We start from the raw sequence: 16,669 nt of genomic DNA on the forward strand, positions 1-16,669 counted from the left end.
ACACTCGTGGAGCTGAATAAACTGATTGACTGCAGCAGCTGGTGGGAAGAGGAAGTGGCGCTCACCCAAGCGGAAGCTGATTGGCCGACAGTTCTTCACAAGTGGAATGAAGGACCAATGGGACGACACCTGAAGTGGTTTTTCATGAAAAGCTGCGCGGACCAATCAGGGCGCAGCGTTGGAGTGATTGAAGTTTTCCTCTCACAGGAAACAAAAGCTCCGCGGGAAGTCCCATCCTCCTCTGGATGTTCTGCTGGGGGGAAACAAAAGGGAGATTTACAGCTCGTTACTTTGGGGTCAATTCAGCCGGAAATACAAAGATTTACGGCGGTTTATTTGCAGCTACCAGTTAACACTAATGTGAAAGAGTGGGAGAAGAATAAGAGCCTAATCAGTCAGTGTGGACGTGTGAGAGTCAGAGGGGGGAGAGGTATGGCTTTACTTGAGAAAAAGTAGAAATACATGCATAGGATCTAACTTTTTTCTTAGATTTTGACTTTTATTTCAAAATGTCACTCTTTTCTTAGAATGTGACTTATTTTCTAAATTTCAATTTTTCTTCGCAGATTTTTTTTTTTCTTAACTTTTTTTCTTAGAATTTGACGTTTTTTTTCACAATTTGGACTTTTTCAGAATTGGACTTTTGTCAAAAATGTGTCTTTTTCATAATTTGACTTTTATTTCAAAATGTCACTTTTTTTCAGAGAATTTGACTTATTTTGTAAAGTTCAATTTTTTTCTCAGATTTGGATTTTTTTTCTTCAAAATGTCCCTTTTTCAGAATTTGACTTTTATCCAAAATATGTCTTTTTCAGAATTTGACTTATTTTCAGAATAGACAGTTGTTCATTTCAGACTGAGCTGCAGCTTCCAGTTAACACTGATGTGAAAGAATAGGAGAAGTAAAGGGAGCCCAATCAGTCAGTGTGAAAGGGTGAGAGTCAGAGAGGGAAGGAGCTTTACTTCAGTAAAAAATACAAAAGTCTTCAAATTGCCTTTATGTGTGTATATGATTATATTTATATATGTGACATTCCTAGATAATATTGTTGAATCACGAAGTTTATTAATTATTTACACACTCACTTTTTTTTTTTTTTATTTGACCTTTTTTGTCTAAAATTTGACTTTTTTCTCAGAATTTCACTTTTTTTCTCAGATTTGAACTTTTTTCTCATAAATTTGACTTTTCTCACATTTAGATTTTTTTGTTAGAATTTCACTTTTTTCTTAGATTTTGACTTTTTTCTTGGATTTTGACTTTTATTCAGAATTCTGACTTCTTTCAAAATTAGAAAAAAAAATGTATTGGACTTTTTTCTCAGAATTTCACATTTTGTCATAATTTTGACTTTTTTTCTCAGAGTTTGACTTTTTTTCAGAATTTGACTTCTTTTTTATAATTTGAAAAAGTCCCAGTGAAGGCTCTACATCCTCATATACACCTGATCATCAGCAGGAAAACCATTAAAGCTGAAATGGTGTCAACATGTGTATCTGTTCATATAGAAAGACATCCTTATGTTGACAGACGTCAGACTGGATATCAGATGAACTCTCAAACAACTTCTCTCTGCTTCAGTGGTTTTGTTTTCACAGCATCATGAGGAACAGGGTGGAGATGTAATACTGACAGAGAGACAGGAAGTCATCATAACTCCTCTAATAACTCTGTCTCCTACATTCAGATAGCAGAATGAACTTCCTGTGGAAAAACTATTGAATAAATATTGTTTCAAAGACAAAACACACACATTGATTCAAAAGCCCATCAGACTGCTAAACACCTGAACCGTTGAAAGGCTCATATCAATATTCCAATTACTTGTATAAAGACTATTCTGCACTATTTCTATTATATTGTGTTTACTTGCACGGTTTAATCTGTGTTATTGTGTTGCTCTGCTGGAGGAGCCTGTGACCTCAGATTGTCATTGACATATCTACACTGTAGCTATGCACATGACAATAAAAGCCTTGAACCTTGAATCTTTTCCAATGTTAGACTCAGTAGCCGTCTCAGTGAATGCCTGTTTAATCAGATTTAGACGTTGGCAGCAGCTCAGAGACAATGACGGGATTCATAGAGAGGAATGAGGGAGGAATGAGGGAGGAATGAGGGAGGATAATCTTCATCTCATCGGTATGTGAGAGGAATGCTGCAGGACGGGATGCAGCTATCAGCTGACTGAAGGTGTGCTGCACACACAAATAATCCTCTCCAAGCATCACAAAGTAAATCTAGATGGCACAATGTAATGGCTATAGAATAATGACGTATGGTTTCCCGGCAGACACTAGCATTTGAAGCAGAAAGTCTTACAAAACTAAATGTATCGTGTCCTGGGTAGTGTGGTTTTAACAGCAAGTAGACACCATCAAGAGGAGAGGAAGATGGCAGAAAAGCCTCAATAAGACTTCTGCAAAGTGACACGTGTGTTTCCGCTCTGCTGTGACTTGCAGAGAAACATCTTTCTGTGGAGTTCCTTGAATTAGAGAAGGAAGCGATGACTGTAAGGGAAGGTGCTTCAAGAACGTGGAAAGATGACTCAGTGAAAGCTAAATGTAGAACCATGATTGCAGGGTGTTTCAGTTTGAGACTACGAGTGTCTTCACATGAATACACAGCTTGACTAAGTAAGGGCAGTCATTATGCTGCTTTTTACATACATGACTACCTAGTGAATAAAACAACAACGTGACTCACAATACTTATAAGAACATATGTTACCCCTCGCCCTTATTCCACCTAGCTTAGCACTTTTTACTGTTGCTGTTATTTCTCTTTACCTGCTTCTAAAGCACTTTGAGCACCAGGAAAAGCGCTAAATAAGCAACATGTATTATTATTATTATATGTCATTATAATATGTCTTTCAGCTGTCTGGGGAAATAATAGTCCACATGCAGGGATGTGCACTCATTATCCCGCTTTTTAAATGACTACATACTAAACAAACCAACGACGTGACTCTAGAATATCAATAAAAACACATTTTATTGATTTAAAAATGATCGCATAGCTTCGGCAAAAATAGTAGAGCTGTGGGATTTTCCAATCGACCAATCAGAGCTGAGTATTCAACTAATCTGCCACCACTCTCACGTCATTCAAAAAGCCCTAAAAACAACTCACCTTTTCACTCTTTCCTTCAACTCCTCTTCCACCTAGCTTAGCATGCTTTGTTATTTCTTTTAACTTGCTTGTAAAGAGCTTTGAGCACCAGGAAAAGAGCTATATACATAACATGTATTATTATTATTAATATTATTATTAGTAGAGGTAAGAGTAGTAGTAGTAGTCCTAGTAGTAGTGGTAGTAGTAGTAGTAGTAGTAGTAGTAGTCCTAGTAGTAGTACTAGTAGTAGTAGTAGTAGTAGTAGTAGTAGTAGTAGTAGTAGTAGTAGTAGTAGTAGACGTAGTAGTAGTAGTAGTACTAGTAGTAGTACTAGTAGTAGTAGTAGTAGTAGTAGTAGTAGTAGTATTAGTATATATGTCTTATCAGCTGTCTGAGGGAAAGAATAGTCCACATTCAGGGATGCAAAATGCTCTAAATCAAATTAATTTCCAAGTTTGATATCAATATGACGGATACAGATTGACTCAATGATCACTGCGGCTCTTCTTGGAAATATGTCAACATCCTTAATGTTTATTACTCCCTTCCTGCTGAGTGACAAACAGCTGAGGAGGATTTACTTTATTGTAGGTGTGTGATGATAGCATCCTGCCTGGAAGAATATATTCAAGTGCAATCACAACTCTACCTGTCTGTGGTTAGTCTGATTTACAGAGGTTTACATGTTGTAGTTCGTTTGCACACTGCACTGTGAGCCAAGAACCCACATGCTGCTGCAGTGCTGTTGACATTTCACTAAAATGAACATATCAAAAACGTAGACAGAGATTTGTCTAATGTGATCTGAGGGATAAGGAACATCTGCTAGCCAAACCTTGATTTTAAAGATGTTAGATAGTTAATTTAAATACATATGTTGCATGAGGATAAATAAGGCTTACAATGCAAACAGAATACTATACGTTATGCTAGTCAATAATGCTCATGTGTTTCCATGTGCTTCTGTGATTGTATGTTTTATTCAAATGGCATCCACCTGCCACATTAACATAAGCCTCTAGGGCAAAATATGACATATTTACATGATGTACTCAAGTGCTCATGTTAATTAAAGATGTTTAAATGAAATATAAATCAAAATACAAATGATGGTCAGGCCAGTAAAGGTTTAATATAAATGAGTACAGCATTTGTACAGCATTTATCCGCATCTCTCTGTTGTCAGGTGAAGACTTTAAACCAAATCTCGTTGGAGAACTGCCGCAACGCGAGAGGTCTTAAAAAGCCCCTCATGTGGGGAATACCGAGGTCTTTTTGTTGGGATAAAGACAGGAGAAAAGGATAAATGTTGAATAAATAATGAAGCGTTTACCTTTCAGTCTCGTCCTGTGATTAAATCCCGTGCTGTGCTCTCAGCGTGTCTCTGTCATTGAACTCTCGTTCACCTGTTGTCATGTCAGCAGCCTGTCAATTCGCGATAATGAGGGAAACAACGTCCGGTCACTGCTTTATAAAATAAAAGATTTTTCTTTCAGAGTAAAAGTCGTAATGTTGATGGTTTCTGCTAATCTTTTAAAGGGCCCATGTCATGCTTTTCCGGTTATTACCCGTCCCCTTGTGTTATGAAGGTTTTTCTGCATGAGTCACAAACCCTCAAAGTACACCCTGTAGCGAGTAAAACTCTAACACAGAAAAGACCTGTCTATGCTGCCCCAGAACGCCTCGTTGGACATTTTTCTTTTTCCATTGTTTACTTCCTGGGTTCTGTGACGTGTGAACACCCAAATCAACAACAAATGACCGGATTGGCCCAAATGGACTAATCCGCGGAGCACCTCACACACCAGGATCCCTTGGCTAACTAACAGGGAGTCCCCATTGACTTGCATAGAGCCCCCTGGTTGGTAATAGACGAGTTGGGATGGTGGAGAAATGCTCTCTGCAGACCCATTCTCACAGCGTTTATAAACCTTTTTCTTACTCAATATCAAGCCACACTTATTGTTTTTACTTCGGCTGTGAGTGTTTGTGTGTGCTCAGGATGAGTTTCGCTTGTTCTCGCTGTATCGCCGACCCGGAAACCTGTCCGCTCCTCGCAGCAACGAGCCTCGCAACGTCCCGACCAATCAGAGCACACTGGGCTCACAGGGAGGGGGGGGGCCAGAGCTCCAACAAGCCGTTTAGGACAGAGAGTGAATACACATACTATACAGAGATGCTGTATGAGAAACCAATGTGAGTTTGGAAAATTGCACAATTTAAATCTATTCTAGTAGAGCTCAGCAATGGAAATATGATCAGTATAAATAGCCATGACATGGGCCCTTTAAGATAGATAGATAGATAGTACTTTATTGATCCCAAATTGGGAAATTGTTGAAATAACTAATTAACAATAACTGTCGTAGAAATAACATCGTTATCGTTACATTTATTTTTAAACATTATTATTATCTTTGTGTGAGTTCAGATCTGTCCTATCCTGTGTTTCACCCTTAATGCTGTTGTAAATCAGATTATTAGAGAATGGTAAAATAATTTCCCCCATTGATTGACTTCAACAGAGAGTGATGCAATGTCTCCTCCTCGCCACCAGGGGGCTCCACCCCCGCTCCCTCAGCGTGACGTCGCAGTTGAAGGGTCAGAGAGGCTGAGATCCACATGCATGATGTTGTTGATGCTGGAGATTTAAACACTTCTTTACCGGTGTTTTATCGGTGAGTTTCACCTTTTATTCTGGTTTCTTTACGTGTCATTTGTTGCTTTGGTTCGTTTAATAACATGTGGCTCCTTTTGCATTAAAGCTAAATGGCTACAGTTCCATTGTCGGACACACTGTATTTTTTCCCTTTAGAGACATTTTTATGCCCCTAAAATGCTAACTAGCCGAACTAGCAAAGTACTTTGAATGTCTACTCTCAGTCACCTGTCTGATATAAGGTGGTGTCATATCGATGACTTTAAAAAGGTATAAGGAGACTTGCTAACCAGCACAGTTAAACATAATACCTTTTATAATAATAATTTACTTCAAGCTGTGTTTTCTTGGTGAGTTAACCTTAGAGTTGTTGCTGGGTTAATTCAGTAAGAGCGGATTACCTGTTTGATATAAGGTGGTTAATATCGATGTGGCTAATCCTGCCTGCCATGCAATTGACTAATTAGTAAATAATTGATTCAATGAATAAAGGAAAAGTGTTTTGACTCTGTTAGCAACAATTAAAAAACATGCATCTTCTGATCCCAGAGGCCTTGTTAAGCAGACACATCTTTCATATGTAAATCATAAGTCTGCCTCTTTTCACCCTCTGTCTGAAACCAGAGCCCAGTCTGCTCTGATTGGTTAGCTGGCCGGCTCTGTTGTGATTGGTCAACAGCTTAGAGATGTCCAGCCCCTTAGCCTTATCATGTACAATGTGTTGGAGCGCGAGCCAATAGGAGCGCGAGTGTTCCGTAGTGATGTCACTAGAAGTAAACAAAGGAGTGTTTAAAGGCATCAAACTATCTATAGAACAAACACCGAGGGAAACCCACAGAAACCAGAATAAGAACCTCTTTAATGTCCTCTCTCTCTCTGGTTGTTTTCTCCGTGTGTTCCAGAGTCCTGCGGTGAAATGAGGAACCTGAAGCTTCTGAAGAGTCTCCAGAGCTCAGAGCTGCAGATCCTCGGCTCCCCGCTGTGTTTATCTGTTCGCTCTGACACCGGGTCTCTGCTGGTGGCGTCTCAGTTCTGCATCTCAGAGTACGACCCGCGCACCGGACAGGTGAGAGGGGGGCGGTTGGGTAACATTAAGCTGTCTTAAATAACATGAGATACGATAAGAAGTCCTTTATTGATCCCAAGTTGAGAAATGTTTGTGTTGCAGCAGCATGAAAAGACATGGCACTGTACAATAACAATTACAAGACTAGAAATAAATGTACGGTGACAAAATATAAAGCAGGATATTTGATATAAGAATGTGAGGAATGGAATATTATTTTCCCCCTGTTGTTCTGCAGGTGGTCTCTGAGGCGTCTCTCACTGGTCTGACTGGTTTCCTCCCAGAGGATGGCAGTGGGGGGGTGGTCGGGCTGCAGGATCTGGCTGAACTGGAGTCGGCCTGTTTGGCCACAGCGGGGGGCGACGTCGTGCTCTTCAACTTCAACACCTGCCAGGTGAGCAGTGACGTCACCTCCAAGATGAAACGTTCACCTTGTTTACAGCTTTAGCATCAGCTGGGGTTATCCACTGTTAGCAATACAGGTTGATAACTACGCTTTATTCTGTGTTCGGTTAATACAGACATGGTAGCCACATGTCCACAGAGAGAAGATGAGCAGCTCTACATGCACAGTTGATTTAATGAGACACAGGAGGCGTTCCAGTTATCATCTGGGAACTGGGATATCCCCACTTCCCAGTACAACCGGAACACACTATAGTACCACTGTAGTGACCATTTCTCTTCACCTGTATGGATGCATCCTGTCAGTGACAGTCCTCAGTAAAGGTGTGTGTGTTCCACAGCTGGAGTGTGTGGGCAGCGTTGACAGCGGTCTGACCTCCATGACCTGGAGTCCTGATGAAGAGCTGGTGGTCCTCACTACCGGTCAGTATAATAAACACATGCTAATTGTTAGAAACATCTCACTCTCCCCCGGCTTGAGCTTCAATCTCAGGATCCATGTATCTCTGATCCTCTCCAGAATGGAAGTAGTCAAAACAAAAAGAGAATTAGACTTTTTCTCAAAATCTCAAATCTGACTTTTTCTCAAAATCTCAACATTCTGATATTTTTCTCAAAATTTGGATTTTTCCCTAAAATTTGGATTTTCCCCTAAAATTTGGATTTTTCTTTTCCTCAAAATTCTCAAAATTCTGTCTTTTTCTAAAAATATAAAAATCCAGATTTTTTCCAAATTCCCAACTTTTTCTCAAAATCATGACTTTTTTCTCAAAATTCGGACTTTTTCTGAATACTTAAAATTGTTAATAATCACTGGTCCCCGGCTTGAGCTTCAATCTCAGGATCCATGTATCTGTGATCCTCTCCAGAATGGAAGTAGTCATCACATACAGAGCATCAACTAGTTCCTGAACAGTGTCCTTCACATGCTGATATCCAAGAGAGGGAGTTACACAGTCACAAGATGGAGGAATAGAAAGCAGTATTCAATGTTTACTTCAGATTAGCTAAAGCACTCTAATAATTGAATAGCTTTAAATTAAGACATTTGAATTAGCTTGAAGCTCAAATCTGGCATATAGCATCCCTCCTCTTTTTTAGATTCATGTGTTTTTATGCACGGTCAATAAAGAGACTTGTTCAATAAAGATATATAATAAATATAATATCAATCAGTATTCATTGTGTCTCGCAGGTCAGGAGACGATCATCATGATGACCAAAGAATTTGAGCCGATCACTGAGGTGGGAATCCATCAGGACGACTTTGGAGAAGGTATAACACACACACACTCACACACACACACACACACACACACACACACACACACACACACTCACACTCACACTCACACTCACTCCACCTGAGCACACTCACTGTCAAAGGTAGGACACACTCTCACTCACTGACACACACACACTCTCACTCACTGACACACACACACTCTCACTCACTGACACACACACACTCTCACTCACTGACTCACACACACACTCTCACTCACTGACTCACACACACACTCTCACTCACTGACACACACACACTCTCACTCACTGACACACACACACTCTCACTCACTGACTCACACACACACTCTCACTCACTGACTCACACACACACTCTCACTCACTGACTCACACACACACTCTCACTCACTGACTCACACACACACTCACACACACAAATATTGCTTTTTATGTTTTCCATTTTCTGTAACGCATAACTTTATAAAGACCACATTTTCCTGCTGTTTTAAAAAAAAATATATATTTTTGTTATGCTTCATTGAATGTAGAATGTGATTCATCTTGTGTGTGTGTTGCAGGGAAGTTCATCACCGTGGGTTGGGGGAAGAAGGAGACTCAGTTCCACGGCTCAGAGGGGAAAGAGGCGGCGAAGAAGAAGATCCAGGTCAAACACACTAACATCAAACATCAAAGATAAATACACAACAATAAGTTTCAAATGAGGAAAGAATGATTATATTCTGTCTGATTCTCTCTCAGGAGGTTCAGCCGGCTGCAGATTGGGACGACCGGCGTCCTCGGGTCACGTGGAGAGGAGACGGTCAGCTGTTCGCTGTCAGTGCCGTGTGCAAACAGAGCGGAAACAGAAAGGTCCGAGTCTGGAACAGAGAGGGAGTCCTGCAGGCCACGAGCGAGACCATCAATGGGCTGGAGGCGCCGCTCTGCTGGAAGTAAGAGTTGGTTAAGTTCACTACATGTATTTAGTTTGAGCTCCTGCAGCTGGAGAACTGTTCATATCTGTTAAAGCCCCTTGTGTTTTTCCTGTATGGAATATATTACGGTGGCTGACCGATGCCAACACGTTACAACGTAAAATAAGACCATAAAACATTTCAGTACATACTTGAATACTTCTTTACTTTTACTTGAGTAAAGAAGTTTAGTCAGTACTTCTACTTTCACCAGAGTATTTTTAAACACGAGTATCTGTACTTCTACTGTAGTAAAGGTGTGCGTTGCCCTCTCTGCTGAGGTGTGATTTGATGCTGGATCTGCTCGTTGTGTTTCAGACCCTCAGGCAGTCTGATAGCCAGCTCTCAGCGTCACCCCAACAAACACAGCGTGGTTTTCATGGAGAAGAACGGACTTCTGCACGGAGACTTCACTCTGCCCTTCAGCAAGGACCAGGCCAAGGTCAAACCCTGACTCACACTCAATACAACACAAAGGGGCTTTATTGGCATGACCATATTTTAAACATAGTATTGCCAAAGCATTCTGCACAAGGCGTTCTAACAGAACAAAACACAAATCAACACTAAACTTAAAGGGGACCTATCATGCAAAATGCACTTTTGTACGTCTTTTCTACATGAATATGTGTCCCCGGTGTTCCAGGGAACTCACCAAGTGTCAGAAAACACAACCCTCTCTATTTTCCTCCATACCCAAATCTCTAAAAAAGGGGCTGCAACGGATCTGATAAAAACTGATCCAGATTTGAACACTGTCCTGACGTCAGGACAGTGGCGCTACGGCTATTGGGCCAACTCCACCAATCAGGAGGAGACAGCCACGGCCATTGCCGTTCGAAAGCGCTGGAGACGCTGTAGTACATATGCCAGGCCTGTAGATGATGCTGTTCTCACTGAATCTGCCCTTGCAAAAACAGAGCTAAAAAATGTCAAATTGAGCGAAATGAGGCATGGCTAAAATGCATGATGTTTGGTATTTTGAAAAGAAAAAAAAGTATAAATATGCCTTATATAGGTATGGTCCTACACTATATTATTATAATATAGCATGATAGGTCCACTTTAAATGTCGACAATACATGTGACACACACCGTCACATCTCTGATAATGGTTTCTAGAAGAGGGGAGAAGCCCTTAAGATTCTGTCGTGGATCCGATAACAACATTATATATATTTTATTGTATTTTATTCTATTCTATTTCAATCGGCTGGCTGGGCCACTCACTAGAGGTATATCGCCTCATAAGTTCAGTTATAAGTTCGCAAAATCAATCAAATGTAGGTCAATGATTCTTGATACTAGAATACACTTTAAGAAGCAACCAGCTCACAGCTCTCCATGGGGTTTACTTTATTTTGTTAGCAGCTCATTCCTTAAAACCAGTGGCGGCGCCAGGGTATGGCTGGGGTAGGCTACAGCCATACCAAGAGATGGCTTAGCCCCACCTTAGCCCCACCATGAAAAAGCATGTTGAGAACACGGATTGCGAAAATATACGGGTCGTGTCCACAGCACACAAACTGATCCTGCTGTAACAACAAGTGCACGTTACTGATGCAATGTGGTTGAGACCATTCGGGCTTATGCTAGAAGAGGGGTGCAAGGAATAGTCTAAGTAGTGGGGGAGTTTTATACACTAAAGGTGTGGAAATTCTCTGGCGTTATAATATCAGCGCGGCCGCGGTCAGATCAAAATGCCTCTGAATGCAATTTGAATAGACCTTCAGCCAATCAGAGCAACGCAACGTTGGATCTGCGTCATGCCTTGCTGATTGAGATCAGTCGGAACCGCCTTTCAGTATCCCCATTGGATCTTCAACGTGTACTATCATACGTCACGTTCACAGTGATCCCTTTTTATTTACTACAAGACAAATGTGCCGTTTTATTTCATACAGTTCCATTTTGATTGAGACAGGGAAATAATCTAAACCTCACGCGTGGCGTTTCACTGTATAGCGTGTATGTAATTACATTGCACATACTGACTTGAGCCCCACCACAGTATGGGTTAGCCCTACCAGAGATTACACAACAAAAATACTCTGGAGCCGCCACTGATTAAAACAGAAGCTTCAGATTGATGATAAGAAGAGGAAATATGAAGGGTAGATTTCAAGGTTGTTTGCAAATGTGTTATTGGGCTTTTTTCTTATCAACTTACATTTGTTTGAACATGTTTTCAACTTTAATGGACTGAATTTATTTGAAAATTGGGACACAGAAAGAAGAATACGTAGCAAAACTAAATATATATAGGACTGTTGTGACAGCTATTTAAAAAACTAAAGACTATTATAACAAATGAACAATATTTACATATGACAAATACTATATACTGTATTTAAAGTGGAGAGCTGTAGGGGAAGTATAGCATGGTAATTACAACCCTAACATCCATATGGTAATTGCCTGACAGTGGGGCGACACCCTTCTGTCTGAGAACATTTAGTAGTTAGGAAACCTATATATATATATTGACTTATTATAAATTCCCATGACAATAACCGAGTGTGTCTCTCAGGTGAAGGACCTGCTGTGGAACAGTGACTCCTCTGTGCTGGCCGTCTGGCTGGAGGACATGACGGCTGGAGAGGACGGACTGATCAACACCTGCAGTGAGTTCAGATCAATATGTTTCAGCCAATCAGGGTCACTTTCAATATGTTGATCAGTGACATTAGAGCAGGGGGGGTCAAACTCAAGGACTTCATTTCATGTGGCCCCGCAAGAGCTCTGAAAGAATATAATACGTTTATTATACGGTTACAAGCCGCTTTACAGAAGCACGTTGCCCATAAACTACATGTCCCACAATGCATCTCATTTTGTGACATGCACACTGAAGAGACTTGCAGTTATTTGCCCTAGACTTCTGCTTTCAGACGTAGTTAGGCATGAAGTTATTACCCTATCTGATAATAATCCAATGCAGAGGCAATTATGTAATATAATACATCATTTTAGTATAGTTTTTATTATTAAATATATATATATGTATATTTATATAGTCTTAAAGTTACAACCGGCCCTTTGAGTGCAACGATAATGCTGATGTGGCCCGCGATGAAATTGGGTTTGACCTCCCTGCCTTAGAGCCTCACCTGAAGAGTTGTACAGGACAAAAGAAACACAGGATAGGGTGAACATTAAAATAACAAGTATATATTTATAATGAATGCCCTCTTTAATGTCCCCCCCCCTGCAGTCCAGCTGTGGACGGTGGGGAACTACCACTGGTATCTGAAGCAGAGCCTGGACTTCGGCAGGGACGCTCTGAGGGCCCCGCGGTGCGTCTGCTGGGACCCTGAACGGCCCCTCAGGCTCCACATGTTGACCCACAGCTGGACCAGCGTCACCTACGACTGGAGCTTCACCACCGACAAGAGCTCGGGGTCAGAGGGCAGCGACAACGCCAACGTGGCCGTGATCGATGGAGGTGAGAGCCAATCAGACGAGAGGACAGGGGGCGGGGTGAGGATGGAGAAACATAGGGGCCGAAACTAATTAGTAAATAACTGATTAAATAAGGAAAAGTGTTTTGACTCTGTTCGCAAGAAAACAGAAAACATGCTTCTTCTGATACCAGAGAGGCATTATAAGTCTGCCTCTTTTCACCCTCTGTCTGAAACCAGAGCCCACTCTGCTGTGATTGGTCAACAGCTTAGAGATTGGTCTAGCTTTCAAACTCTGATTATTTATTTTTCTTTGTACTATTTCTGTCTGTGAGCATTAGGAAAAGCGCTATAAAAATCCAATGTATTATTATTATTATTATTATTATTAGCCTATCATGTACAACAGGCGCTTTCACACCGGAGTACTTTTCCCAGGAATAGTTACGATAGTTCTTGGGATTTTGCGTTCACACCAAAAAGATCTGGAACTAGAACGGCTTCATTTGCGTAATCCTCCCTCTGGGATTTATTCCGGTGTGAACGCGATTTACTAGGACAGTTCCGGGACGAAAGAGTTCGGCGGGGCTAAGTACTGGGAACTAAGTACGGCAAAGTACTTTGTGTTAAAGAGGCTAATGTGTTGGAGAGCTAGCCAATAGGAGTGTGTGTAGCTGACGCTCAAAGTGCCCTTATTTCTTGTTTAGTGCCTAATGTATACTTTGTTTTATTTTGTTAAAAATGATAGTTATCTTTCTGAAAGTCATGTGACCCCTAGCCCTGGATGTTTACATTAGCCGCTTTCACACCAAGTACTTTGCCGTACTTAGTTCCCAGTACTTAGTCCCGCCGAACTCTTTTGTCCCTGGAACTATCTAGTAGATCGCGTTCACACCGGAATAAGTTCCCTGAGGGAGGATTACGCAAACGAAGCCGCTGACGTCACTTCTTCTTCTTCTGCTTTGGGTTTACTGGCAGGCCGCAAACAACTTCACGGCGTATACTGCCACCCGGAGTCCCGGAGCCCCCCGGACTTCGGGTGGCAGTAAATCGCCAGAAGCGCAGACACCTCCTCATCACTCCACCGCTCCCACGTTTTATTTTGTGTTGCCATAAGTTAGTCTCTCTCCGTTGGTGCGCGGGGCTAATGCTAATGCTAATGCTAATGCGGGCAAATAAAATGGCGGCTTCACAAAACCTTTCAGAGTTTTACGGGGCGTGGTTTGCAATCCGCCCAGCCAATCAGAAATTGGAGCCGTTTCCTCCCAGGAAAGCACCTGCTCTCTAGCAGGGACTGAAAAGGGGGTGAAAAAGGTTCCCGAGAACTAGGTTCTAGTTCCAGATCTTTTTGGTGTGAACGCAAAATCCCAAGAACTATCGTAACTATTCCTGGGAAAAGTACTCCGGTGTGAAAGCGCCTCTTGTGTTTGAGAGAGAGTAAAACGGCGCTAAAAGTTCCAACGATGTTAATAACGTGCCTTTTCTGCCGGTCCACACGTTTTCACGGTGTTTCCTAATTGTTCCAAGAGGTAAATAAACGTGATTGTGGAAGTTCGATGCGTCACGTTCTTTCAAGACCAGAGTAGTTACAGCATGAGTGTTACAAAGTGATGTCACTATGATCCAGAAGTAAACAAAGGAGTCCAATGGGGGTGTTACTGTGGCAACATGATATCAACATTTCTCTTTGTTTCTAACAGATAAAATCCTGGTGACGAACTTCCGTCAGTGTGTGGTCCCGCCCCCCATGTGCTCCTTTGAGCTGCAGCTGAGCTCACCTGTCAATCAGGTGACCTTCCTGTGCCAGCCGCAGAGGACCAATCAGCTGGCAGCGCTGACTTCTGACGGACAGATTTCACTCTACGTGCAAGGTGGGTCACATGGTTTGTTTTCTTTAATGATGAGTTCTGTTTTGGGTCTAAATACTGTCTTAATTCATTTGTTTTCACACCAACAGATTTAGGAAATGATTTGGACCTATCAGCTGACGGGTTTCGCAGGATGTCCCGCCCCCTCGTCCTGCAGAAAACCTTCAGGTAACTTCCTGCAAATTATTCACTCTCAGGACTCACACAGTACTTTGTTTTTAATCATACGAGTGAAATACTTATTGTCAAACCAACACGCAAAGCTCCAGAGGCTTGATTTGGTATTATACCAGAGCTTCAGTGTTTGGTGAATGCCAATCTGAAGTCACATGCAATTTAGAGGTGGGAGAAGTACTCCTTTACTTAAGTTAAGTAGAAGTACGATGTTCTTAAAATACAACATGACAAGCTAAGGCCCTGGTCACGGTTGCTAAGTAGGCAAGGCGTGCATCATGTCAAAGAATCATATCATGTCAAATGTAATTAGGAACTTTAAGTGTAAATTATTATTGATTTACTTTTGAAAACGGTGAAGCAATCAGGCAGCGGGTGGATATCTACTGCAGTGTGTGTGTGTGTGTTAATGATGTCTCTCTCTCCTCAGAGTGTGTGTGGAGCCTCTCTCTCTGCAGTGTGTGTTAATGATGTCTCTCTCTCTCCTCAGAGTGTGTGTGGAGCCTCTCTCTCTGCAGTGTGTGTGTGTGTGTGTTAATGATGTCTCTCTCTCTCCCTCAGAGTGTGTGTGGAGCCTCTCTCTCTGCAGTGTGTGTGTTAATGATGTCTCTCTCTCTCCCTCAGAGTGTGTGTGGAGCCTCTCTCTCTGCAGTGTGTGTGTGTTAATGATGTCTCTCTCTCCTCAGAGTGTGTGTGGAGCCTCTCTCTCTGCAGTGTGTGTGTGTGTGTTAATGATGTCTCTCTCTCCTCAGAGTGTGTGTGGAGCCTCTCTCTCTGCAGTGTGTGTGTGTGTGTGTTAATGATGTCTCTCTCTCTCCCTCAGAGTGTGTGTGGAGCCTCTCTCTCTGCAGTGTGTGTGTGTGTGTTAATGATGTCTCTCTCTCTCCCTCAGAGTGTGTGTGGAGCCTCTCTCTCTGCAGCAGCTCCTCTGGCTGCAGGAGGACCTGTTTGTGTGTTTGACCTCCAGCCTGCAGACGACCTCCAGCCTGCAGACGACCTCCACCCTCATCCTGCTGCTGCACCCTGACCCCGATGATGAGGACTCTCTCTCTGTCAGGTCAGCACCACTAGCTTACATATGGATTCTGCATTTTGTATATTTTAAGTAATTGCTGTTGTCTAACTTTTTATTTAAAAATATATAAAAAATGTCGTGCTTTTGGGTTATACGTGTTGTGTATTAATCTCAATACAAACTTGATCACAAAAAAAAAGAAGGAGCATGATACCAACACCTGAACTTTTGAAAGAACATCCATAACATCTGTCTGCAACTCACAAAAGATGTATCAATAATATATCATATTCCAATCACTTGTATGTAGACTCTCCTTGCACTATTTAAACAATGTAATCTGTGTCATTGTGTTGCTCTGCTGGAGGAGCCGTGACCTCAGAGTGTCATTGATATCTCTGCGCTGTCTGAACACATCGCAATGAAAGCCTTGAATGCTCTTGAATATGTTCCCGTTGCTTCAGGTCTCAGGTGGAGGTGGATGGAGTTGTGCTCAGTCTGGCTCACGGCTCTCAGAGCGGCTCTGTGGCTCTGCAGCTGGAGCACGGACAGATCCGGAGGCTCCTCTACAGTGAGTCACAACTCTGCTTCTGTAATCAAGTCAAGTTATGAGGAGAAAAAAGTCCATTTCTGGGAAATAAGTGAAATTGTAATAAAAAAAATTGGGGGGGAAATGTCAAATTGCGAGATTAAAGTCACATTTTGGAGAGAAAAAAGTCAAATTTGGGGCAAATTAGTCAAAAA

General features: G+C 41.8%; 1 protein-coding gene across 2 annotated transcripts in view; it reads left to right on the forward strand.

Annotated features, from left to right (window-relative positions):
- Positions 1–5,694: 5,694 nt before the first annotated feature.
- The window catches only part of elp1 (elongator complex protein 1), a 33,015-nt gene continuing 22,040 nt past the window's right edge, over positions 5,695–16,669 (forward strand). For both annotated transcript variants that reach the window (XM_034135422.1, XM_034135423.1), the window contains exons 1-14: positions 5,695–5,796; positions 6,680–6,843; positions 7,082–7,237; positions 7,590–7,671; positions 8,444–8,524; positions 9,075–9,160; positions 9,256–9,446; positions 9,786–9,909; positions 11,998–12,091; positions 12,682–12,912; positions 14,569–14,739; positions 14,826–14,904; positions 15,803–15,967; positions 16,390–16,496. In XM_034135422.1, coding sequence (XP_033991313.1) covers positions 6,694–6,843; positions 7,082–7,237; positions 7,590–7,671; positions 8,444–8,524; positions 9,075–9,160; positions 9,256–9,446; positions 9,786–9,909; positions 11,998–12,091; positions 12,682–12,912; positions 14,569–14,739; positions 14,826–14,904; positions 15,803–15,967; positions 16,390–16,496 — 1,717 coding nt within the window. In that variant the 5' untranslated portion in view covers positions 5,695–5,796; positions 6,680–6,693. The remainder of the gene's footprint in view (positions 5,797–6,679; positions 6,844–7,081; positions 7,238–7,589; positions 7,672–8,443; positions 8,525–9,074; positions 9,161–9,255; positions 9,447–9,785; positions 9,910–11,997; positions 12,092–12,681; positions 12,913–14,568; positions 14,740–14,825; positions 14,905–15,802; positions 15,968–16,389; positions 16,497–16,669) is intronic.

This window comes from Trematomus bernacchii, unplaced genomic scaffold, assembly GCF_902827165.1.
Source record: "Trematomus bernacchii unplaced genomic scaffold, fTreBer1.1, whole genome shotgun sequence".
Lineage (NCBI taxonomy): Eukaryota > Metazoa > Chordata > Actinopteri > Perciformes > Nototheniidae > Trematomus > Trematomus bernacchii.